Below are 23,392 nucleotides of genomic sequence, written 5' to 3' on the forward strand. Positions count from 1 at the left end.
AGAGATGGTTCTGGTTCCTGAACCCAGAAACCTTCCAGGTTCTGTGTTGCATCTCTGAAACCCACAGTTCTTCTCATTCAGTTTTTACGAGACTAGATGCTTCCTAAAGTCTCTCACGTGCACCTCAAGTCCTGAGTCCAGTAAGAGCAGGACTAGTTCTGCTGTCAGGCCTCACTCAGCTCCTCAGTTTCTTCTCTTAACTCAGAAGGAAGTCCAGACGTCTGGGCCGTCTCCTCTGTAGCTCCTAGAGAGTAAAGGTTCCCGGTGTTTTGTGTTGCTGCTCAGAGGATAAGGGAACATTCAAGGCTGCGGTTCTGCTGCTAGAAATCCAGCTGCTGCTCTGCAGATGTGGTTCTAAGCTCTCTGGAAGGTTTGCTGCTTCAGGAAGTGTGGCAGTGTGAAAACCCCCACCTCCAGGTCACACGACCCACCAAAGAGTCGACTGTTTTCGGTCGGAGCTGGCGTCCTGGTCGGGTCGATGCGAAGAGTTACCGTCTCACCGACTTAGCAAAATCAGTTTGGATCAAATGTTCCTCTGAAACCTAATAATTTCCTCCCAGAAGCCCCACAGACGTGACCAGCTCCCGTCACAAGCAGCCGGTGGCGTCTGCCGACGTCCGGCGGCTCCAGACGTGAAACACGACTCCAGGTCCGGTTTCATTTCACCCATTTTAACCGGAGCAGGTTCAGCCGTTTCCCCCACAAGCTGAACCATCAGGGCCTTAAAGGAACCCGGGTGAAAGCAAGACGTGCTCTTTCACTCAGAGCTCACGTCATTTCAGGTTCTGAGAAGCTGCATCACATCCATAAGAACGTCTACAAACCACCAGTTTCAGTCCAAACTTGAACCCAAAACTGCAGCTGATGAAGGTCCAGGTTCACGTGCACAAATCTGCTCGGACGGTCGAAGTTAAACTCTGACCGTCCTCTTGAAGACGTTTTACACCGGGAGTCGGCAGCTGTTGGACTAGAACTGAAGCCCGTGTTTGGTTCTGTTGTTGTTGGTGTTCTTGATGTTGTTTAAATGTTTAATAGAAAAAAAGAGGCGTGTCGGTGAGGAGAAGTTTGAGAGGAATTTGCTCCTTGAAGTGTAGAAATGAAAGTCCCGACCTGTTCCAGAGAACCAGCTGAAGCAGGTTCCTGTTCTACAACCGGATCAGAACCACGAGGGCAGCAGTCCTTGTTGTGGACGGATCTGCAGAGCAGCAGCCGGAGGAATATCGGAGGAATATCGGAGGAATATCGGATCCCAAACCGCTGAGGAAGATGAGGGGCTTTTTCCTTTTAAATGTGCCAAAACAAGGTCTGTCGTTTCTGTCGTTCAGGAGTTTTTCTTTTCTAATCAAATCTCTTCTGAAGCTTCTGGGGAACCAGATGGAAAACTTTTTTAGCATTTGTACAGTTTTTAAAGAGTTTAAATGGGGGAACATCTGAGCGGGTTTTGTTCTGAAAACACAGCAGATGGCAGGTTGAACCTCTGGATCCAGCTGCTCGCTGACGTTCACACTCGTTTAAAAACACCAGAAAAGCAACAGAACCGGCCGAGGAGTGACCCGTTTTAGCATTACTGTAGTTACTTATTGTAATTTGTGTGAAGAAAAAAAAAAAATCTAGTTTTTTATAACCTTTTTAATAAACAAGTGGTTGCTGGGAACGAGTTCCGACTTTGGTTCCTCCACCCGTCCAACCGTCCCGCCATCATGGACCCGCCTGCTCCCTGTTTGCAGCTGTGGCGGTTCAGAGCTTTGATTTGGAGGTTTCTGCTGACGCCGAGGAAGAAGCTGCTGCCGAGGAAGAGGACGGGGACGTTTTTAATTCACTTTCAGGCCGATATTTAAAACAATCAGACGTAGAAGCGTCCCGATCACACCAGGACACGCACGACGGAGACGTTTCCACCCCCCAGGAACCCGGCAGGAGCACCACCAGTGAACGTTAAACGCAGTATTTATGAAGGCTTTAATCCGTCTTTGACTAAATGAACAAATCCGGACACTAAAAAATGGTTCTGGTGAAGCAGATGGAAACACTGATCTCACAAACACTGCAGCTTCTTTTCTCACAGACGATGTTTCACTGAGTTTGAACATTTCAACAGTAAATCTGTTTGTTTTGTTGTTTTTATTTCATTAAAACTGACGTTTCCTGTCATCAGATGTCAGACGTTTGTGATCCAACAGAAAACCTGCTCATCAGCTTTGGCGTTCTGCTTAGTAGAGTTGCGTTTCAGAGCCGGTTTCTCCTCTCCTGCCATCCACCCTCAGGAAGGAGATGCTGCGATCCGATTGGCCGAGAGCAACTCTTCCACTCAGGAAGAGGCTCCAGCCACAGTTTGAAGTTTGTTTTCTGCTTGTTTGTAAGAGTGGTTGCTCACAGATCACATGCCCAAATTCTTCTTCTGTTTTATTTTGAGTCTCGCAGAGATCAACTTTGTAACTACGTTTTCTGTTTGTGTTAATTGCATGATTAATACAATCAAAGTATTTTTTTTTTTTTCTAGTCTTCCCAGAGAATGAAGTTCAGATCGATTTTGAAAGCTTTTGTTTCTGGATTTTAAAATATGGACGCCAGATTTTAAAGACTGTACTACATAACAGAATGCAGTTGTTCAGATGTATATAAAATGTCTATAATAATTATTAAATGGTGTACCTGTACAGCCGCTGCGCCGCTCTTTATTCTCCGTAAACTCCGGCAGCTGCTGGACTCACCGACATGTGACACCACATCAGTCCAGGACGGGCCGTCTTTAAAGCTACTGTACAGTAGGTAGTAATACCACTTCTGACCACCAGAGGTGCACTCATTTGTAGGTAGGGAGAGATGCCAACTTTATTAGTCAGGTTTGAGCAATCAAGTGAGTTTGACTCTGGCAGACTTTGTCTCTCTAGCTTTTATTTTGATACTGTGTCCACTTTTTACATTGAACAAAGTTAACAGAGCAGCATGAGGGACATGTTAAAGTTACACTCAATCAAAGAAAACTGTATAAAATGGTGTAAATCCACATCAAAAGACTTGTCATTGCACTCATGTGCAAATGTTTCGTTATTTACTCCAGAACCTCAGATTGACCCCAAAATTTGACGATAACTTTAAAATGATAACAGAAGCTGAAATCACTGTAGCACAGCTATCTCACAGATGCCTGTTGGAAAGTCATCTGGCCCAGACAGTCTTACAATGGAACTTTTAAAACATTTTTGGACTGAAATTAGAGATTTGATTCATGATGCCTTTAAGGAATGAAGCAACTCGACTATGAAACGGGGCATAATCACACTTATACCCAAACCTAACAAAGACAAACTATCTTTAGATAATTGGACTCTTCTCTTTGTGGATTACAAGCTTTTATCACATGTCTATGCTAATGGACTTAAAAAAGGGATAAACAAAATAATTGATGAAACCCAATCTGCATTTATTAAAGGGAGACATATTCACATATTAGTCCTAGATACGTTTGATTATAATTCATTGATCTCACATGATAGTTTCATTTTATTTTTAGATTTCTTTAAAACTTTGGAAACTTTTGGTTTTGGTTCAAACGTTTGCAATGTTATTCAAATGCGTTACAGTAATATTAACAGCAGTATTTCCCTCTGCCATGGCTATTCAAGAAGGCTCCTGAATCCTGATTAAACGGGGTATTTGTCAGGGATGCCCGATTAGCCCGTTATTAATTTTAGCTGCAGAATTGACGGCTATACACTTTAAAAACTCATATTCAAGGCATTCTTATTAATTTTATAAGAATGCCTTGAAGTTTTTAGAATTTAGAAGTTATTGAGTGGACCATGAACTCCTCTGTAGACTAGAGTCTTCTAGAGACAAATGTGAGGACATCTGATTGACAGAGATAAAGATTGACTGAAACTGGGTCATGTGACAAGGAATGATTCCAAACACGGCAGCAGAATGATGAACATTAAAATAATCCAGGTTCTGGAATGACCTGGTCCAAGTCCAGACCTGAACCTGGCTGAGATGCTGTGGTGGGACCTGCAGAGAGCTGTGTAGACGTGAAATCTCAGTAGACTGAGGTAACATAGGAAAGAAAAACGGACCAGAACTCCTCCAGAACCCCGAGACACTGATGAAGTCAGACAGGAAACACGTCCTGCTGGTGAAGGTGGATCAACAAGCTGCATATCACACAGAACCACCATGATTATACCATCTTGTATGTTTCATCATGAATCGTCTCCCATTGAAAAACTAAGCTTGATTATGTCATCAAAACTGTAACCAATCAAAAATCATTGTGATTGGTGATTGTGAACTGATGAATGCTATTGGCTGACTACAGGTGTCAATCATCCAAATCCATCCAGCTATTTCTCAGATCAGAGGCTGGTACACGTGGAGGTTTAGCTCCAGCAAACACTCGGTGGTGTCTGGTGACCGATGAGGCCAGATGTTTGGAGCAGGACGGACGGCTCATCATCAGCTTCCTCCAACTTCACTTTCTCACTTCTTTCAATGTGAGCTTGAAAACGTTGAATTTAACAACAAACCAGCATCCTTACGTTCCACAACCGCTTCCCCAGCCTCAGAGCCAGGCAGCTCCAGCTGAATAATTGAGTCTGAGTCTGAGTGGGGGGAGACTGTGGGTTTATTAGCTCTGAGGAGGTGGAACGGTTAACGATTAGTGGAGCAGAACAGATTTAATATAAAACAAGCTGGAATCAAGAGTTCAGAGATGAGGGACGATCCGAGTCCCGCCGAGGCTCCGTCACTTCTGGCTGAGCTGAGAGAGCTGCGGAGACGAGGAGGAGGGGTCAGGTTACTGCTGCAGCGGTGCAGGTGTACAACAGCGCAGGTGTGTTTTCTCACCTGTTTGAGGAACTGAGAGGCGTTGAAGAGTTCGCTGCAGCCGTAGACGACCTTCCTCCCCTGTTTGGACTGAACACACAAAAGCTGACATGAACGCTGCTGAACATCCAAATGATTGAAATGTTTAGTTCTGATGCCAGGTTGACCTTTTAATGTGTTTTAATGATTGATGACATGAGAATAGAACTTTAATGATGCTCTTCATGTGGAAGATGTTTTTAGGAATCATTAAAAAACACATGCAGCATACGAACTTCAGTATTTGGATCCAACTTTGCTAATCATTTTGGTTCCATGTCGCCGCCAACAGCCACACCAGGGGGCGCTGCTGATTTTGACAGGTTGACACGTTGGCAGGCCGGCTGTTGTAAAGCTGCAGCTCTCTCAGCCTTCAGTCTCACACGGTTCAGGGGCTGAAGGCTCAGAGAGGACAGTTCTGCTCCAATTGTTCCTTCAAAAAGGTGAAATCTGGCATTTTCGAGGCGTTCATATGTCCAGGATAATCATTTCATCTGAGCTGCAACTGTCTGCCTTTTAAAGAGAAACTCTCTCATTTCAGAACATCTAAGTCCAGAGTGTTTTTTCTGCGGTTCCTCTGGTGTATAACGGTGTGCTGCTGCCAGATAAACGGTTCAGTCTCCACCTGCCAGCTCCAAGCAGGAAGTAGGACGACAGTATTGTGCAGTTTGTAGGGGTGTAACGATACACTAATCTCATGATACGGTACGATACACGATATTGAGGTCACGATAACGATACGATACGATATTATAGCAGTATTTTTTTAACAACCTTGAATGAGGAATATATGACTGGAAAATTTGTCTTTTATTTGAAAGACACAAAATACAAAACAATGCTGTGTGTTTGCCCTATTGTTACAGTTTGTAATGCTTTATAACTGTTTAAGTTTTAAAGAGAAAGCCAGGCCAACCATTTTCCACAAACTGAACTAAAAGTAAATGTCAGGTTTGCATTATGCATCTTCAGTTTCATACAAGTACAAATATTTTGCCACAAACTGAATAGTTTCTCTCATGTATGATTTGACTTTTTTCTTTTCCAGAAATTTAACAACTAAAATTAAATAAATAAATAAAAGTAAATAAATACATACAATTTACATCATAAAAAAGATTGATTCATGCTCACCTTATAAGTGTAAGAGGAGATTTATTTTTGTTAAGAAGGTTATTTTGGTAATTCAGGGTTCATTATTTTATAAATATATTCTTTAAATCAGGGACTATAATTACACTAGTCAGTTTATCTGTAGTGATTAGTCTGTTTTAGATTGGGCGGAGTGATACAGCACTAGGTGCTGTGTTGATGTTCTAAAATCCTACACTGTTGAGGGACATTAAAGTACACTGGAGCTCAGCAGAAGTTGTCCCGTGTTTATCCTACTCACGACCCCAAAAAGGTTTAATTTAATAAGGTAAGGCTTAACTCTACACCAGACTTACATAAGTAAAAGTTCAGAGCTCAAAACGGGGCCGCAAAACGGGACTAGTTTCTTCTGAGCGGAGTAAGATTTTTGTCCGCGCGGTCGCGGTCGGATGCGCGTTACTAGTCAAAACAATAGAATAATATTAATAACCCAATATCGCGATACAGTTTGTCACCTCCACGACACGTATTGTGACGTTTTTGTATCACGAAATTTCGTGGCACGATATACAGTATTGTTACACCCCTAGAGGTTTCTGAAGTAACAGGTGGTAGATGGATACAAATACTGTCAAATCATGATTTTTGTCAGAATCAGCAAGTGTTTGTTATCATCTGAACACACAAGTGTGAAACGTGCTCTATGTGAACTAAAATCCATAATTCAGTTCTGGAAATAAGGTGTCTTAATGTGAGGAAACATGACTGATGCATGCTCATGACATGTGAGAAGAGGGTGAAGAAGATCCACAACTGATACCAGCACCAGCGGGAGTTCTGATCTCAGGACTGTACCTTGGCATAGTCCACCAGGTTCTGATACTCAATGTAGTTTCCTCCTCCCACTACGAACACGATGGCCTGAAACACAGCGGCACAAAAGACTCGGTTCAAAAGTATTTCCCTCTGGTGGTTCAAAGACTGAACATCTGAATCAAACACAAGGAAATGACGTCTTCATAAATGAGCAAGAGACAAAGTCAGGACAGAAACCTCAATGTCAAAACAGATGGGACAGATGGGTGCAAGAGAGTCAGTAAAACAGAATCTCATAAATCCATATTATAGACAAGAGACATTTAACCATTCAATGAAAAATATGACCTCATGTTAAATCTGATGGCAACAAACGAGACAAGGCTGGAAACTGAAGTGGTTCTGGGAAGAATCACCCGGAGGAACATTTACAGGTGATGACATTACTGTCTGACAGCTCAGTGACATGACTAGGTATAAAAAGATCCATCTCAGAGAGAGTCCAGGAAAGATGGACAGACGTTAACCAGTTTGAGAACAAGTGCATCTAAAAACTGTCCTTGGACATCTTATCATCTACAGAACATGATATCAAAATCTGTATGTGAGACATGACTGAAACTCAGAAGTGGACACCCGAGTCTCCAGGGTCCTCTGAACAACCGTCTCCAGGTGTCTCAGCAGGGTTTCTTCTCCAGACCTGTCCACAGATGTCCAACAGGATGTAGATCAGGACTCAAGGAAGGACTCTTCAGAACAGTCCAGTGTTTGGTTCTGAGTGGTTCTTGACTGGTTCTAGTTGTGTGTTTTGGGTCATCATCCTGGTGGAGGACCCAGGACCTGCCACTGAGACCAGGCTTTCTGACACTGGGCGGCACATTTGTCTCCAAAACGTCTTGAGATTTCATTGAACCTGCACAGATTCAAGACACCCGGTACCAGACGCAGCAAAGCAGCTCCAGAACAGAACCGGGTCTCCTCCATGTTTCACAGTAGATTTATTCTTTTCTTTGGCTTCATTTTTGCATTTGTGAACGTAGAGATGATGTGACTTGTCAGAAAGCTCCAGTTGTGTCTCATTTGTCCGAAGCACATTCTCCCAGAAGGTTTGTGGTTTGCCAACCTGATGGATGCTGTGATCCAACACAGATGGACCTGGACTTTGGACTTCACCTTGAATCTCTTTGGAAGTTGTTCCGTCTCTTTGGTTTCATTTGTACTATCCGTCTCTTCAGTTTCTCTTCAAAACTCATCAGTTGTCCTCTTGTGTCCACGTCCAGGGAGGTCGTCCTCAGTCCTGAGAGCCTCCACCTCTGAATGAAATGTCCAGCTGCTTGGAGTTTTCTAGTCTTCACCTTTGGTGATCTGGAATGTTCTTCCTGATGTCTTCAAACAACCGTCTCCTTTACTGTCTCTGGTCCATGTTCAGTGTGGTGGACGCCATGATACCAAACAGCGGAGACACACTTTTAACCCGTTCACACTTTTCAATGTCTGAATTTTAATAATCCGCGTTAAGTAAATATTATTTATTACTTGTTTCAGGTGTTTGGGGTATCATCAAATCTGTCCAAGAGTCCATTTTCATATCGCTCCTCAGTGACATCTTCATGATGATTCACCAGGTTTCTGCTCAAAGACTCTTGCACATAAATGTGTTCTATCAGTGTTTGATGTTTGCGTTGTTCCTTCCTGTGATGAGTAACTTCAGGGATTTAAGTAATAAAAACAGTGACATATATCCTAAAACACTCTCAGCTCCCATAAAAGTGAAGCTGCCGTCTGGTTCATGCAGCATCACTGCTTCACTTCGGCTCATGTTTGTCAAACTGAATGAAACTTTGATGCAGAAACACAAACTCACCTCCTGGAACGGGTTCTTGTTTCGGGGAATGGAGCTGAAAGAGAAGAAGATTGGATCTGAAGAGCTGCTGCTGTTTCAGGGACAGAAGCTCAACTGACGCTGGGCTCAAGATCAGATCTTGTTTTGATTCGTTGTCCTACCTTTCACTGCCTCGCAGCATCTTTGGGTCAAAGTATCGATAGTCGTCTGTTTCCTGGAGAAATCAGAGAATATGACGGGGAACATTAGTTCTGACCGTGAATCCAGACATGACTGATGTCAGAGTCGGTCTTGATACTCCAAACTCCCCCTCAGGTGGTCTGACTCACAGCTACTTAACAGACATGAACTTCTCCATGATGAAACACCGATAAGACACTCTCATCACAGGAAATAAACGATCCTCTGAAAGATTCCCTCAACTGTAAAGCTATTTTCTACAAAGGTGAAAGACTTGAGACCAAACAGATCAGAAGAAACCTGCAGGAATCCTTGAAATTAACTGGTTTTTGCAATAACTTACTATAAAATGTGACTTAATCTTTTGAGTGATTATTGTGTGATGAGTGATGGACTATTGAGTGATGGACAGAACATTCAACAAATTACAAAATAATTGGGCAATATGCCATAAACATGTACAGGACTGTCTCAGAAAATTAGAATATTGTGATAAAGTTCTTTATTTTCTGTAATGCAATTAAAAAAACAAAAATGTCATACATTCTGGATTCATTACAAATCAACTGAAATATTGCAAGACTTTTATTATTTTAATATTGCTGATTATGGTTTACAGTTTAAGATTAAGATTCCCAGAATATTCAAATTTTTTTAGATAGGATATTTGTGTTTTCTTAAGCTGTAAGCCATGATCAGCAATATTAAAATAATAAAAGGTTTGCAATGTTTCAGTTGTTTGTAATGAATCCAGAATGTATGACATTTTTGCATTACAGAAAATAAAGGACTTTATCACAATATTCAAATTTCCTGAGACAGTCCTGTATATGTTTTTATTGGCTCTTGATAGGCCCCTGATCCGTGTAGGCCCGGGGCCACATCCCAGCTTAACCCGTGCATTAAGATTGTACCCACAGTCCTACCCAACACCCACCCACGGTCAGAGTTCATGAAGACAGAAAGTGAAAATAAAGATGCAAACTCACAGGATGAGACTTCATCTCCATCAGGTTGTCCAGGATCCGAGTGACTGGAAGATTCTAGGACACAAGAATGAATTAAACTCTTAACTAAAAAAATAGATCTTAACATTTCATATACTTCTTAAACAACAGCGTGGTTTAGGTGGAGGTGTTCACATGATCCCTGGAGCTATGTTGTTTGGGAAAACTGCTCCTAACAGGGTCTCACAAGGCAGATAAGTCCTGGTGGACGGACGAGAGGAAGTGTGACTTGACTGAGTCTTATGGACAGAGGAAGGTCAACAGCTCCATGTCCCTCACCTGGACTAGATACCAGGCTCAGAAAAACTTGAGTCACTCAGGTTCACCTTCTCCTGGCTTCACCATCAGAGTGGCAACTAAACCAACATCCAAAACCAGTGATGCGAAGCTGAAACCAAGACTAGAGCCTGAAACCAAGACTAGAACCTGAAACCAGGACAAGTATATCTGAAACCTGGTGAAGTTTTTTCCAGCCAGAAGTGTTTCACTCACATGTTGCTTCAGGACCAGGTTCTTCACACCCTCCATGACAAACTGGGAACCAGTATTCATGACTATGGAGAGGAACCTGGGGGGGAGGAGGAGAGCAGGGTGTTAGAGGAAAAAAACAGCTGGAGGAGGAGGAAGAGGAGAACTTTGGTGTAATCAGAGAGTGGACAGAAGCTGAAAATGTTTTTCTTCATCATATTTGGGTGTGGAGGAAGGATTTTACGACGGTCTATGATACGACAGATTGTAAACACAATTGTTTCTTTATACATTGTCTGTTAGTCCATAACAAAGCAGCAGAGACGTGCAGACCAGTGTGAGCTCACCCCTTGTGCTTGACTCCGCTGTTGCTGTAGTTGGCTGGGGTGGCAGCCATCTTGGTGAATGCCCTGAAAGAAAGCAGCGTTTTCAACCAATGTACATGATTAAACATTAAAGGTGGACAGGTTTTGAACCCTGACCTTATCAAGTGTAGATATAAAGTACTTAGGGCTCAGCCTGATGGAGCTGCAGATGTTTCTGGTAAAAGTGAGATCAGAAGATCTGCTGATGCGTACGATGACAGATGAAGCCTCTCTGCTGCCGGAGCTTTACTTTGGAGAATTTCTTGAATGCAGATTTCTTTTATTTGCTTGGAAATCTAAATTTAACTTTTTTTGTGAAGTTTTCCTAAAGATGGCAACACACCAGACCACGTCAGGCTTGACTTTGAGCCTGACTGACTCCTCACAAGCATGCTGGGCTCTACTGTGAAGCCTGCTGCAGGTGATTCATGTAAACCTAATCCCAGTGTGTCAGTACGATTATTGCACTGCTACCAGTCAGATCAGAGCCTCTTTGGTCTTGAGTCACAAATGACAAATAGGAGCCAGCAGAGCATGAGCATCAGCACACCGTCCACATGTTGGGTACTTCTAAGTGTGCCACATGTCATGTTTGAGGAATCGCCACTACAAGCTTTTGCCGTTGGTCTCACAGTTCTGTGTACGTTCAGATGATTCTAACATTGTGAGACAAGACTGTCCTCATGTCTGTGTCTCCCATGATTTTAAAATTGTTCAGATCTGCAACTCTGCTCATCTGCAGCTGCCCTTAAATGACAGCAAGGCAACAAAAACGTTTAGTAAGCTGAGTCTCTGCAGGACAAGGTCCACGTCTTCAGGGGAGACTCACTTGTAGGAGGGGAGCCCACAGCAGGCCCAAACCAGATACAAGCCTGACCACCAACAAGCCCCTCACCCGGGACTGGCTCCTAGGTGAAGCCCCAGTACATTCAGATGATTCCTCTCCATATGAATCCACAGAATCACCGTTTGTGTGTTCGTCCTCCTCCAGCAGAGGAGTTAAAGTATCTCAGGGTGCTTCTCATGAGTGAGGGAAGATTAGAGCAGCAGATCCAGGGGTGAATCAGTGCAGTGTCTGCAGTAATGTGGACTCTCCTGGTCTGTTGATGTGCAGAGAGAGCTGAGACTCTGTTTACTGCTGGATCTATGTCCCTGCCCTCACCTATGGAACTGTGGGTAGTGTCTGAAAGAACCAGGTGGAGGATACAAGCAGGTGAGATGAGTTTCCTCTGTAGGCTGGCTGGACTCTCCCTTAGAGATGGGAGAAGTTCAGTCATCCAGGAGAGACTCAGAGCAGAATCACTGCTCCCCCGCACTCAGAGGAGACAGCTGAGGGTGTTCATCTAGTTAGGATGTCCCCGGGACGCTTCCCTGGGGACGTGTTTGGGGCCTGTCCAAATGGGAGGAGTTCTCAAGGCACGCCGAGCATACACGGGAGAGATCTCATCTCTCAGCAGCTCTGGGAATGTTTCAGCATCCCCCTGGAAAAGTTTGAGGAGGTGGCAAGAGGGTTTGGGCTTATCTGCTTAGGCTGCTGCCCCTGCAGATGGATGGATGGATGGATGGATGAACTTACTTCCATTGTTTGATGTAGGTGAGAGGAGAAAGGTCGCAGCCGGCATCCAACAAAGCCTTTTTATACTGCTCCAAGTCAGACTGAAACAAATACACACAGAAGTGGATACAAGCTTAAAATGACTTGCATAATAATAACTGTAGAGAAATTGACCACACAGGGTGAGCATATCAGCTCCTGGAAACACAACAAGGTGCCTTTCCAAGACGCACCGCACTGCCCGACTCATCAGCACAGTAAAGTCAGAGACTCTTTAGTCAACAGAGCAGAGCTACCTGCTCCCATGTGGTCAGAAGTGGCACTGCTTCATGGAGTTACTTTGCAACGGTTAAATCAAATAAAAGACAAACAAGTGAGGGAATAAGTGGAGTCTCGGTTAAGACCAGAAGTGATTGATGTCATGTCGTTTAAGGCCTATATTCTCTTTGATCTGTTTTCTTGTGGAGGGTTTCGTCGGTGCGTTACCTCCGAGGGAACCTGCTGGGCAGTGATGTAGAAGATCAGGAAGAGCCTCATTTTGTCCTCTGGAGTCCCAGCTAAGAAACACAAACATATGCAGTTGGTCATGTTTGCCCACGTTTCTGTGGGATGATTATTGATTTCACTGTGGAGGTTTTCATTTGGACAATTTAAGAAGTTTTATGTCGAATAACAATAAAGAATCAACTGATGCTGTGTTGTGCTCTACTCCTGCAACAATGATGGAAGATATTCTGTCTCTGTGTTCGGATCTGTGTGCGCTCATGTGTTCATACCGTCCGGGTCACTGATGATGTCCAGCAGAGATTTGTCTAATGTCGATTTGCTCATCAGTTTCTCTTCATACTCAAAGTAAACATCGAGTTTCCGGTTCTGAGGACAGTAAAAGCATTGATGACATTTCTGAGAGGCTGCGCAGCGACACATGCAGCCATGTGAAGAAAGTAGATCCTTGATCAACTCCCTGGTTTTACATATCAGGTAAGACTATATTCAGACATCCGTTCAAGTTTTTCAAAATAAGAAACTGCAAGATCAGATGAACAACAGAACGTGACGTATCACACCACACCTTTATTTATTAAACACAACTAAACCAAACCCAGAAACAGTTTGTGAGAATGTACCTTGATGTGGTCGAGTACTGCGGTGGCAACGTTGGTGTGGAGATCAATCAACCTCTTCTTCTCCAGGAGTTCAGGCAAAGAGCTGCAGGAAACACAAACAAAAGACCATATTATTAACTCTAAAACTAATTCTGAAGGAGGACACCTCCCCAAACACCGACAGTAGGCGCGTGGCCATCACCCATAGAGTTGTGCAAAAACAAATATCACAAAAGAAATCCTGGAATGGAAATGGCACTGATTCCAAAAAAATACCAATTATCAAATACACCCTTTTTAACCTAGAGGTGGTTTTTCAGGCAATTCGATAATCTAGTTTATTGCAAAAGTGTAACGGAAACACTTTTTTTGAATTTCCACGCGAATTTCCCCATTCCTGATGTGACGTAGCCGGTGAATCTAAAGTCATCAACATCTGGTTTCCAGCTGTTTCTGGCCTCATTAATACAAACTAGTTGTACTATAACACTGCTTAATCAATATACAGTTGGTACAGAAAGTATGCAGAAGACATAAGGGCTTTGCCTCTCATTGATCATCTGCTATTCATGGATATTTTCTCAACAGCAATAGTGGCAATAACAATAATTATGACCGAAGAAGTTTTAGTCCATTTTCTTCAGGATTGAGATTTTCTTTTTGGTTGTTTTGAAGAGAAGTCTCACAGGAGAGTCACGAATTACGCTTATTTGAAAAAGAGCATTCAATGGGATCACCGACCCACTGCATCGCTACCTTCATCAAACTTTCAGAGATTCAATTTTCTTTTGCACAAAAGTGTGATGGACATGTGACGAGTTACAGTTAAACTGGATCTCTGACGGATAAAAGATCACACATGATCTAACCAGTTTATAGAAGGGTGTGTGAGGCCTTTACTGAACCCAGATTAAGCCAAAAACGGTGAATGTACATGCTGCTGAATCATGGGAATAGTTATTATCAATAGCAATAGTAGTTATCATAAAAATATATTCTTGTTCAATTTTAAATACATCATATATTTATCCATAAGCAGTTAACAGTGCTGGTTACCTGACAGCGGAGGTGAGCTTGGCTGTGTTGTCTGACAGCATGCTGATGGCTCCTTCATCCTCCCCCTCTAACCCCTGGAGAAAGAGCAAACATGGAAGATGAATGGAGGTCTTTCCCAGCGTGACTGGACTGGGCCTGCACCACCTCACACCACCTCAGACCAGTGTAAACTCAACACAGAGCCATTGATCTCTGAGCCGTTCACTTCTTTAGGTATAAAAGCTTGGATGTGACAATAAAAATTAAGATAGAGAGAATTCGGATAAACCGTGACAAAAGGTGATGCTTCGACAGACCATGGAGATTGTATTTTAACCAGAGGTACCAGTTTGGTACACTTGTGTACTTTCCTCCATGTACTCCTGAGATGAGGCTGCTTCATCTCCCCTGACTATAATCAGTCCCTTTGCTCAAATCCTCCCCTCATGAACATGAACCTCACAGCTATGTGCATTTAAAGAGATTAAATTCAAGCTGAAAAAGTTTGAAACGGGAACTAGGAGTTTTCTTTACGCACTGATGGCATCTCATGATAAACTAATCAATCACGAGTGGAACCAAGGAGACTATGAACACAGCCTGTGTGTGGCTCTAGTGATGTCACAGGACGGTTGGCTTGTGTGTGTAAACGCTCCTTCTTCAGTAACCAGATGTTGGACACTTGTGTACTTTGGAGGTGTATCTTTGGAAGAGCTTTGAAGGACCAGCGTTGTACACCTGCCTCCCTGCCAGCAGTTGTATCACAACACCATCAAGGTGGGCTGCACACTGGCACCCACGTGGGTTTGTCAGCAGGTACCATGGTGGTCATACTTGCGTTTGTATGGAACTAGAACAGACTCAATATTCACAAATGCACAGGACGATTCCCAGGTCCATAGGACAAGATTCACAAATGTATTTGTGATGCACACAAATATAACCTGATTTAAAAATGGCTTGTGGTCTGTGGACTTCTCTGCATTTGTGCTCTGTATGTCTGTCATGTTGGTTGGAACCGGAGCGTCGTGGGACAAGTTCAGGGCAGTGATCCAGTCTCATCCTGAACCAGCAGACCAGTGTGGTCACTGAAGACTCCCTCCAAACTCTGTCTTCTAGTTGTGCCAAAGCTTCCACAGTTGCACAATTGTGACTTGATCTTAATCAACATGATCATCAACACTTTTATTGTCTCAGTGAGAATGAAAGTTCATCTCATGTCATGTGATGGACGTCTGTGTTCTTCACAACCATCACTGATGTGTGTTCACATCTTCATGAGACATAAACATAGAAAACTTATCAGTTCACGCTGGATTTAGGTTGTAATCACTTTCAGGCATTTCTGAGGGAAAATAAAGTCTGACGTGGTTTTATTTATTGTTCAGGTCTAAATCATGAGTATTGAATTGTGAAGAGTTATTGTTCAAATCCTTCTTCACTTCAGGAGATCTAGAGGAACATATGCTGGTGTATAAAAGCCAGTTCCACTACTTTATTGTTGGATTATAACAACTGACAAAATGTACATGGCGGTACGCACATTTTCATACCAAGTCAGAATAGTGCATGGTGGTACGCACAAATCCACGCAAAGTTGAGCTTTGAACATCCCGATCTGTGCATGGAAAGTGGCGTACGCATATTTTGTGTGCTCCACACTTCTTGTACATGAAACCCCTGATATACTTAAACTCAATAAGCATTCAAGCTAGGAGTTGGAAAATATGTATAAAAATGATATACTCAAAATACTCACTTGCCTAATAATTAGGCACACAGTGTAATTTTTAACTGCTTTCAAAATCCCACTCTTAATGATTTTTCCAACATCTTTCACCCTACCAGTCACTTTATTACAACTGAGTTTGTTGAAGGTGGCAGTGCTGGTTTGGCTTTGGTAGCCATTTCGTAGGTGACGTGATGGAGGCCGTGTAGGTGAGGAGCAGTGAGAGCTGCATGAGGGGAGAGACTCTGGACGACAGGGAACACTGTTCAGCCTTCTGGAGGTGTCGTCAACGAAACAAGACCAGGGATGTCTGTTATCACTGCTTATCGTGACGTTTACTGAGAACTAATCTTTCTTTCAAACATATTTAGACTCTACTAACAACTATACTGTGTGTGTGTGTGTGTGTGTGTGTCTCACCATGATGCTCTTGAGCCGTTTGACCTCGTCCTCCTGGGCTCTATAAGCATCCAGCTCCTCCTGAACGGACTCTGCCACCTCTGGAAACGGACTGTAACACATACCAACACATTAATCGACTCTTCACCTCTTCAGCGCTCCTGACATCATCATCATTTCAGAGGGTTGTGTGTGTTTGTGGTAGTGTGACCAGATATTCCTCCAACACCAACCACACATGCTCCTGCTGTGGTCCAGGGGACTGGTCCACAAAAGTCAAGTAAGAATTTCAACAACATGACAGCTTACACTGTTGGTTTGTTTAACGTCAACGTGCTCAGATTCATTACCTGCAGTCTGCTTTTATTTATAGTTTCTTGGTTTGTGGCTCGGTTCCACAATTAAAGATGGAATATGTAGGAATTATACTTCTGGACATGTAAAAATCAGCCACATTAATGCAACCATAAGAGAGAACAACAGTTCTGACATGTTTAATGTTTATATCCGCTGTAGATGACGGATGGTATGTACTGGCACTGGACTCCCCCCTGTGATGTCACCCACAGCCTTTCTGACTCCAACCCCCAACCCCTCTCTGTCCAACATTATCTCCTGGTGGGCGACCCGTATCATACTGCAGTAATTCTTCACAAGTATGAGGTTGGATTTAGAAAGTTATTGTTATCTGGACTTGGAAAATAAGGAGTTTGGATTTAAACGGCTCTGATTGACGATGATGTGGTTCAGATTAAAACCAACCTGCCCTTGTGTTTCTGCCAGAACTTGTCAGGAGCTGTGAGGTCATAGATGGTTTTGTTCTTCTTCTTTGGTCTGGCGCCGGTGGGTGGTGACTCTGCTCCTCCACCCCCCTCCATCACCACCCTGTTCAGATGGAAGTCCTTGTGGACAAAGACAACACACTTGTTGGAGATAAGATTCCTAAAGTTGTTCCCTCCACCAGGATGTTATGATCTTGATAACTCTCAGACAGATGATTGACATCTCACCAGGACATCGTGGATCAGCGCCTGGTAGGTCCAGGTGTGGTGCAGGGGTGTGGCCATGTCCATGTTACGATCCGCCAAAACAAACAGGGGCCTCTGGAAACTGTTGAAGACACGACATTGAAATAATCATGGGTCGATCCAACACAGTGCACTGCATTGTGGGAGATGGAGTCCTCCCCTCTACTCCTACTGGGGTACAGCGTGGGCTTCAATTTGAAACAGGCAAATGGCATGCAGCCCCTGCGGTTTCAGTCGATGCAGCCAATGAGAGCTTCCAGTAGACTAAATACGCGTTGAGTTACAGAGATCCTGTTTAGTTCCAGTAATATCTGCCCCACATTAGAAAATCAGCCGGCTGTGTCCACTTATAGCCCACATAGATCCTACTCAGAGTCCATTTGAGCAAACGCAGGTATGACCACCATGGAACCTGCAGACAAACCCCAGTAGGAGCCAGCGTGCAGCTCACTTTGATGGTGTTGTGATACAACTGCTGGCAGGGAGGCAACTAATATCTGTTGTACAGACTCAGATGTATCCAGTACTACTGCTGGTACATCAACCTGCATTCCTTCATTCCTTTGTACAGACTCATCCGGCACTTTAAAACCTCATATTGTACATTTCTGTTTATACATTTTATTTTATTGTTTATACATTTTATTTTATCTCTTATATATTTGTTTTTATATTTGTATTGTGTTGCACCAATCACCACAACAAATTCCTTGTGTGTGTTAACAAACTTGGCAATAAACCCTTTTCTGATTCTGATTCTGATGATGCTTTACCTCCATCAATGATGTCAGAAACCAGAACAAACCAAGGGCAGGCATGCAGCTGCCTTCATTTTTGGTAGCTCAGGTGGTAGAGCGGGTCGTTCAATGATCGGAAGGTTGCCGGTTCGAATCCCGTTCCGTCCCAGTTGCTGTCGTAGTGTCCTTGGGCAAGACACCTTACCCACCTTGCCCCATGTGAATGTGTTTGAATGTTTGGTGGTGGTCGGAGGGGCCGTTTGGCGCTATATGGCAGCCAATCTTCCGTCAGTCTGCAGGGCAGCTGTGGCTACAAAACGTAGCTTATCACCACCGGTGAGAATGTGTATGAATGAATAATGGTCTCTGTAAAGGGCTCTGGGTGCCTTGAAGGGCGCTATATAAAACCAAGCCATTATTATTAACCGTCTTATAAATTAAATGGCTACAATCTGGAAAAAGAAAAATCTAACTCCATCAAAAAAAGTGTAAATGATCAACTGAGCCTTGAACTTCAGTTGAAAGTGGAGCTTGAACACTGACCTGAACTGTCCAGCAGCCATGCTGTCTCCAGTGAACAGACTGTTTCTGGCGTCACGCAGGTTCTCACGGAGCTTCTTATCCAGCTTCTACACACAAAACACAAAACTCAGCTCTGACAGCAGCAGGCCTGCGGTGGTGGACATGACTGGGAATCAAAGGAGAACCAGAACCATTTAACTCAGTGTGGTTGGTCAGGGAGGGAAAAACACAGCGATTTTCCAAGAATGCAGCATGTATAGTTGCATAGTTGTTAGTCTGGTGGCAGTTTTGACTCAACAAAACATACAAAATGAAGCTCTGAAGCATTTGTAAAAACAATTACAATGCCTGATATAAAATATGGAATCACCAATCTTGGAGGATGTACGGTCACAAGCAGAACAGGTGAAAGCACAGCTCCAATTATCCAATTACTCCTGTAATGAATGGTACTGTTGGAGATCAAGTGGAAGAAAATAAACATGATGGGGAAACAAAAAGCCTATATATGCCAAAGAGTCTGCAGGAAAAGTTTGTTCTTATAGATGTGAATGAGTTGCTGCAGCTGCAGAATGACAGACATGAGTCAACATCGTGACTACCACCAGAAGACAGCTGAAACGGTGTTAAGGATTACTAGACTCCTCCTAAAAGGTAACTCAACATAGAGAATGGCAAAACACGTTCTTCATCGTCTGCTGTGGATACACAACGTGGGAAGAAGGTCACTGGGAAACCTACAGGTAGACCAAGGATGATATCAAAGATCAGGACAGTAAACTGAAAACAGTTTGGACTTGGAAATAGCAACTACTCAACAACACCTATGACAACCAATGAGTACAACCAGGAGTCAATGACCTAACTGTGACCAGATCATGTGAAGGAAATGGGATTTCCTGCTGGACTTCACCGACCACCTGAAGGAGCTGGTCACTGCTGCCACCAAAATGACCCCCTGCCCCAGTCCTGCACCTAAAACCCTCCCACCCTGTCACCCCCCACAGACTCCTAACCCCCACAAGGTCTTCACTGACCAGACGAAGGCAGGGTCACCAGATTCTTCTGGAAGATCATCACCACAGAGAGCCCTGCATCACCTGAGTCGTCTGAAACAGCTGGTGAAAGAGGCTAGTCCCTGGTGTCCAACACCCCCCCCCTCGGCAGAAACAAAAACACCATCTCTCAAACAGCCAGATCAAGTATCAGCAAGTTCTAACTGATATGTGCCGGGTCCAGGCCGCACTACTGTGTGTACTCATAGCTCTTTCCAGGATAAGTCGGGGCCCGATATGGACGTAGCTTTTCCCATCTCTGTTTTAATACGTGGCAGAAAAAGATTAGTCAACCTTCAGAGGAGAAAGGCCCAAAACAAGCTGTACAGCCACAGCCTGCCCATAATAAAACCAGGACACACTGAAACTAGCTTTACTTAATATCAGAGAAAACTTTAATCAATGATTTTATCCTTTATTGTCCTTTGACTTTGATCATGACTCTAAAACTTCTAAAACCTCAATTTTCCCTCCAGAGTCCCTCCAGTAAGCAGCCTCTTTGTCCTTCCCTTCCTACTGCTCCCATCTCACCCTGCTATTATGGGTTACCTTCCAGACCAATCACACCAACGGTCACATTGCCACGGCAACAGAGACAGAACTGAATTGCTTCTAAGGGGCGGGCTGACCCTGTGTGGTGATCTGTGATGGGAGTTCAGACGACTAATCTGCGGATGAAATTAAGGCTCATGAAAGCAGAAAGCTCCAAAATATCTGGAAACTCCCGGTATAACAGCACTTTAAAACGTGTATTTACTACTTAATCGATCATGTACCTCTTAAAACAACAGCTACACCTGAAAACTGGGTATATGACAGTTAGACTACTCTGAGCATTTTACAGTCAAACTAAATAACATCCTCCAAGACTGGTGATGGCATAGTTTCTGCCGGATGTTGGACCACCTACAAACGCGCTGTTTTATTAGTTCAGCATTCCCACTGGAGAGAACACAACCTGTAATTTTGTACTGGTACTATACGAATAAGAATAAAGGAACTGACACCATCACTGGTAGTGTTTACGTCTGTGGTTTTTCAGATAGTCTCCGATGTTGTTCAAATATATAAAAAGGTTTGTAGTTTTGTGATTTAGGAGATGTTTTGGTCTTATTAGCGTGAACTCACCACAGCGACCATCTCTGCAGCATTTCCTCGAGGACAGCGGATGATTGGCACCGCGCCTGATGAACAGCACATTAATGAAGTCTTACAAACATACAAAACGACATTTAAAATAAAAAAAAGATGTCTTGGCACTAGTGGCCTTTATTCAAAGTAGGTTGATAGGAAATGGGTATAGAGAGAGGGGGAAGACACGCAGGAAAGAACGACAAGTCGGGATTCGAGGGTAATAGCCTCTATAAATGTTGATATATGGCACCAGTTCATATTGAAAAATAAAGTCAAATGATGAGAAACCAGAAGTGGTGATGTTTAACCAGATTTCTTTTGCAGAGTAGTGGGTGGAGCCTAATCAGACAACTGGACCTGACCAATCAGAGCAGGCTGGGTTTATTCTTTTTAGCCTCAGCTACTTATGTTTAAACAGTAAATCTGTAAATGTGCAGAGGCAAAAACATGGTGCTGGCCATTTACTGGAGTTTTCTGCATAGGTTAAATGTACACTACTCTACTCTACATTTTGTCAGAAATCAGCAAAGTTCTGGATAACCCAGCTGTACTCACCCAGAGTAACAAAGAAGCAGAAGAGGCTGTCCACTATGGTGTCCATGATGGCCTCCATGTCTGTGTCCTTAATGTCTGCTCTGTTGATGGCTGCACAGGGAAGAAATGGAGCAAAATACTTCATTTTAACCAGAACACAATCCTTCAGTGGAAGAGTAAAAGCTGCACAACTGCAACCTGCAACCTCCTAAAACTCATCTCAGAGGGTCTCCTACAGATGTGGAGATACAGTTGGCTTTAAAGCAATAACTGGCCTTTTTAATAAATAATTATATAATCATTAATTATTATAATAATGAATAGGCCTCATTTTTTATCACTCGTTTACTGTTCCTCACGTATTCTGCCACTACTCTCTTAAATCATGATGTCCACTATAGCTCTGTGAGCCTCATCTAACAGTAATCCTTGGTCATCATTGTTGGTGATGGCATGGCTGGGCGTATATGTATGCATGTACGTATATGTGTATAAGTATGCATGTACGTATATGTGCACACACCTGCATAAAATGTATGTGCAGCTATTGAGCCAAAGCCGATGACGGCCCACAGACTCAAAAATACAAAAAGAATAAAAACGAATTCTTTAATTACATTCATACTACTCATAAACGCATATCTTCAGGGATCAATAAAATATGGATAAACTGTCAAGAGGGCTGATGAATGAAACACACTCACACCCCCTTGCACACACAAACAGGAGGTTCAGTTGCAAATGTTCACCAGCAGCTCCTAAAGAAGCCAGGGGCCATAGGCGATCAATTCAGGGCCCTTTTAAGTGCAAGTCTGCTGCCTGACTTCACTGGGTGTAAACTCAGCGTAGTCAGGCAGGCCGAGCAACATGGGTCACAGTGGAAATTCGCAAGGCTCCTTTTAACTTGCACTTTTTTAAATCTTTCAGTTGTGACACTTGAAATAAAGGTGTTTGGACAGATTTGATGAGAATGAATGTACGGTCATTTCAATTAGCATCATATGCTACACCAGCTAAGCTAAAACAGTTTACTGTGATTGACATAAAGTGGGCGTGTTCCAGCTGGCTACCAGGCCTGCTCATTCTTCTCACTTACAAAGTAACACCACACAGCACGAGGAAAACGAGGATTCAAAAGTACTCTTCAGGAACCTATGTATGACATCACAAGGCTGTGCCCAGTACTTTTTTTACAGTGTAAACCAGCGAGATGGTTGAGAGATGTCCATGCTTACCGTGGTACGAGATGAGCTCTTTGTTTTGATGACAGAGGATGAACATGTCGTCTTCCAGAGTGATGAAATTCAGGTACTGATCAAACACCTGAGAGAAACACATGGATGTGACTACAGAAACAAGCTAAACTAATTCACTACAAAGACAAAACATACAGGCTGTGGTTTTTATTAATATAACATTTTGACTCGAGCAGGATATTTGTATATATCTGGGCCTTTATTTATTTTTTGCTATTGAAACAATACCACAAACTCCATGAAAAATAATTTTTAATTGGACAGCAATATAATAAGGCCCAAAAACAACACGCAGAGTGAAAGATTTTCTATTTGCAACTGATAATTCAGATTGTTCAAGTTTAATCATATCTGGAACCACTGCAGCTCCTGCAGATTGTTTTTTTTAAATATCTAATAATATCATCTGGTCTTTAGCAGGTCTGATAATGAGGCAAAAAAAACCCGATATGAACAACAACACAATATATTATACTAGGTCATTAGCGTATGATAACTAAAACAAAATACAGAAGCAATGTGTGGAAAAAACAAGTACCACCTTACTGCCTCCAGGGAACTTAATAGGTTGAGTTGCATCCTGGAGCTTCCAATCAAATTAACTTTATGAACTGATCATCTGCAGGTGAGCAGACCTCTAGGAAGTAGATTTGGGGTTTGCTGGTGTTGGG

At 43.1% G+C, this 23,392-nt stretch overlaps 1 protein-coding gene across 1 annotated transcript in view; it reads right to left on the reverse strand.

Annotated features, from left to right (window-relative positions):
- Nucleotides 1-4,605: 4,605 nt before the first annotated feature.
- Nucleotides 4,606-23,392, reverse strand: part of scfd1 (sec1 family domain containing 1) — a 29,997-nt gene continuing 11,210 nt past the window's right edge. Inside the window, exons 6-25 of the mRNA XM_061743766.1 lie at nt 22,701-22,788; nt 21,487-21,576; nt 20,926-20,981; nt 18,764-18,849; nt 17,466-17,565; nt 17,218-17,357; nt 16,477-16,567; nt 14,349-14,422; nt 13,314-13,395; nt 12,963-13,059; nt 12,673-12,743; nt 12,208-12,287; nt 10,614-10,676; nt 10,291-10,366; nt 9,781-9,834; nt 8,773-8,825; nt 8,633-8,666; nt 6,808-6,873; nt 4,843-4,911; nt 4,606-4,765 (exon numbers count right to left, since the gene is read on the reverse strand). Coding sequence (XP_061599750.1) covers nt 4,742-4,765; nt 4,843-4,911; nt 6,808-6,873; nt 8,633-8,666; nt 8,773-8,825; nt 9,781-9,834; nt 10,291-10,366; nt 10,614-10,676; nt 12,208-12,287; nt 12,673-12,743; nt 12,963-13,059; nt 13,314-13,395; nt 14,349-14,422; nt 16,477-16,567; nt 17,218-17,357; nt 17,466-17,565; nt 18,764-18,849; nt 20,926-20,981; nt 21,487-21,576; nt 22,701-22,788 — 1,494 coding nt within the window. The 3' untranslated portion in view covers nt 4,606-4,741. The remainder of the gene's footprint in view (nt 4,766-4,842; nt 4,912-6,807; nt 6,874-8,632; nt 8,667-8,772; nt 8,826-9,780; nt 9,835-10,290; nt 10,367-10,613; nt 10,677-12,207; nt 12,288-12,672; nt 12,744-12,962; nt 13,060-13,313; nt 13,396-14,348; nt 14,423-16,476; nt 16,568-17,217; nt 17,358-17,465; nt 17,566-18,763; nt 18,850-20,925; nt 20,982-21,486; nt 21,577-22,700; nt 22,789-23,392) is intronic.

Source organism: Cololabis saira, chromosome 16, assembly GCF_033807715.1.
Source record: "Cololabis saira isolate AMF1-May2022 chromosome 16, fColSai1.1, whole genome shotgun sequence".
Taxonomy (NCBI): domain Eukaryota; kingdom Metazoa; phylum Chordata; class Actinopteri; order Beloniformes; family Belonidae; genus Cololabis; species Cololabis saira.